General features: G+C 56.5%; 1 protein-coding gene across 1 annotated transcript in view; it reads right to left on the bottom strand.

The window, feature by feature from the left end:
• LOC102878494 (granulocyte-macrophage colony-stimulating factor receptor subunit alpha) overlaps positions 1-2003 on the bottom strand; it is a 5923-nt gene extending 3920 nt beyond the window's left edge. The window contains exons 1-2 of the mRNA XM_025049765.1: positions 1900-2003; positions 1638-1810 (exon numbers count right to left, since the gene is read on the bottom strand). Coding sequence (XP_024905533.1) covers positions 1638-1810; positions 1900-1973 — 247 coding nt within the window. The 5' untranslated portion in view covers positions 1974-2003. The remainder of the gene's footprint in view (positions 1-1637; positions 1811-1899) is intronic.
• Between the last annotated feature and the right edge of the window lie 785 nt (positions 2004-2788).

Consider the following 2788-nt stretch of genomic DNA (forward strand, 5'->3'; position numbering starts at 1 on the left):
ACCGGGGCGCGCGGGGCCAACACGGCCACGATGCCTGCACGGTGACTGGGGGACTGCGGTGTCCCTCGACCCCCTGCAGGACCCCGCAGCTAACGGGGCGGCCTGCCGGTCCCCGACGCCGGTTTTGCTGTGACTCGAATCTGTGATCCGACCCTTCCAGGCTCTCTTTGGACCGCTTGGCCGAGAGAGGCCTCTCCTGGGACTAGACCTCAGGGAATCCGCGTGCAGGTTGAGGGGCGCCTCAGGGGGGACCCCGCACGGATGGGTGGCTCAGAGCAAACAGAGCCCCTCTGCGTCCGCAGTTCTGTGGGTTCTCCAGCCCGCGAGCCCCACGAACCCCACGAACCCCACGAACCCCACGAACCCCGTGCCTCTGATTTTACGGCAGCTTCGGGACTCTTTGGTATAAACCACACTGTCAGAAAGCACGGGGCATGAAAAGACCAGGATTCTCTCTCAGAGCTTGGCCACCACGCCTGCCACCTGCCCAGGTACATATAGCATGAGATCCGCCAACAGCTGAGCCGGCAGGCGGTGGCGCCCACGGCGATAACCGGATCAAGGGCAGTTCCTGCATCGTGCTGCCCACCTTCCCGGTGACTCTCCCGCCCGCGAAGAACAAACGCCACCACTCTGGCTAAGTGACAGGGGCCACGGGTCTTGAGAATTCTTCAGGGAGTGCTCGCAAGGTCGCTGTACAGAATTTGCACGCACGTGTGTGCCTGCGCGTGGGCAGGACACTGAGCGGCCTGGGGGACTTCGCTCCGTGCTCGCACGGTCTGCTCCACAGTCCGCCTGCTTTTATTTTCCTCGGCTGGCTTCTCTCTCACTAGGGGAGACACTGCACCCCCCACATGAAGCAAGAGAGAGCGGTGCCTGCTACATCGTGGGGATGTTCGCAGAGCAGCCAGCAGCCCCCACCTCCTGGTCTGACCGTCCACCCTTTTGTCCTGAGGGGCCTTTGCTGCTGGTTCCAGGCTGTGGGGTCATGGGAAAGGTCTTTGCTTCCTGGGAGACAGGCAGCCATGCAGTCACATGTCACTGTGTTCAAGCCAAAATAAAAATAGGTGAGACCCTTGGCTGGGCCTCAGCCCTGGGCGTGTGGCCATAATCTTCCCTACGATCAAAATAAACCATCAAAAACAACAACAAAAACAAAAACAAAAAACAACCAAAGCATGTGTAATTTTTGCAAGCCCTAAAGTACGTAGTTTCTATGATATTTTGTAACCCGTTGGAGACGGGGTCTGTGCAGATGTGATTAGTGAAGGACTTGAGACCAGTGCTCCTGGAGCAGGTGGCTCTAAACCCAGTGACAGTGTCCTTATTAGAGACAGAACAGGACAGACACAGACACAGAGGAGGAGCCACGTGGACACGGAGGCAGAGACGGGAGGGACACGGCCACCAGCCCAGGGACGCTTGGGGCCCCCAGACGCTGGGAGAGGCAGGAAGGACCCTCCCCTGGGGCCTCCGGAGGGCGTAGGACCCTGAGACACCTGGATGTCACACTGCTGGTCCCCAGGACTGGGGGAGGACACATCCTCACTGTTCTGAGTTATGTGTCCCTGCTCCCCCGGGACAGGGGTGAAGATCCCAGTGCAAACTGTTTGTCGCACGGAGGGCGGTCACCTCACCTATTGTCTTCAACCAGAGAAAAGAGTCGAAGAACTGGATCTTCGCGTGGCGGCTGGTGCCGTTCACCAGGAAGTACGCCTGAGACGCCCATGACGACACGTCCGGCACGTGACAGCCCACGTGGGTGCCCGACTCCCGAACGTAGTGAGGACACTCTCTCCCCCACTGCTTCCTGTAACGTGCCGAGTGTTCAGACAACAGTGTTTGTTTTTGTTTTTTGTTTTCTTTCTTCACGGTCGTGTCCCCAAGGTCAACACTTACTTTGAGTCCTGGACATATAGAAAATACTGGACGTCGTCAGGGGCCGCTGGGCCCTTTGTCCAGCTGCAGTTCATGAAATGCACGTTGTAGATGAAGCAGGAGAAGCTCTGTGCGGCTGTGCCTTCCTGACCTGGGGAGAGGCAGAAACAGGGTCGTTTTCGCCGGAAGGTTGACAGGAGGTGGAGCGGCCGGCCTCATGGTATGCACATCCCCCGCATCGCAGAGGCGCATGCGCGCCAAACATCCGTGGCATCCTGCACAAAATGAAAGTGCGAACCCTCCCAAACTCATCTTATGAAGACAGCATCACCCCAATTGGAAGCCAGACAAAAAGATACGAGAACACAGAAGTACAGGCCGATTTCCCTCACGCACATAGATCTGAAGACTCTCACCCAAATGCTAGCAAACCCAACCCAACAGCACGTTCAAAAGCTGACATGCCGTGGCCCAGTGGGCTTCACCGTGGCACGCAAGGATGAAGCAGCGTGTGCCAATCAGTCAGTGCGATGCACCCCATTCACAGAACGAACAGAGAAAACACACGATTATCTCAACAGAGGCGGAAAAAAAATCTGACAGACTTCAACGTCCATTCCAGATAAAAACATCAGCAGGATAGGAGTGTAAGTACCGAAGGAGCTTACCCCGACACAACACACACCAAATACGAAAAGCCCCCAGCTAACGTCACGCTCAGACGAGACAGGCTGACAGCTTTTTGTCTAGGATCCTGTGCAAGGCAAGGGCGCCTGCTCTCACCGCTTCTGTCCGACATCGTTCTGGAATTTCTAGCTGTAGCAGTTGGACAAGAAAAAGACAGAAACGCATCTAAAGCAGAAAGGAAGAAGGAAAACCATCTCTGTCTGCAGGTGATATGATCCTATAG

This window comes from Pteropus alecto, unplaced genomic scaffold, assembly GCF_000325575.1.
Source record: "Pteropus alecto unplaced genomic scaffold, ASM32557v1 scaffold96, whole genome shotgun sequence".
Taxonomy (NCBI): domain Eukaryota; kingdom Metazoa; phylum Chordata; class Mammalia; order Chiroptera; family Pteropodidae; genus Pteropus; species Pteropus alecto.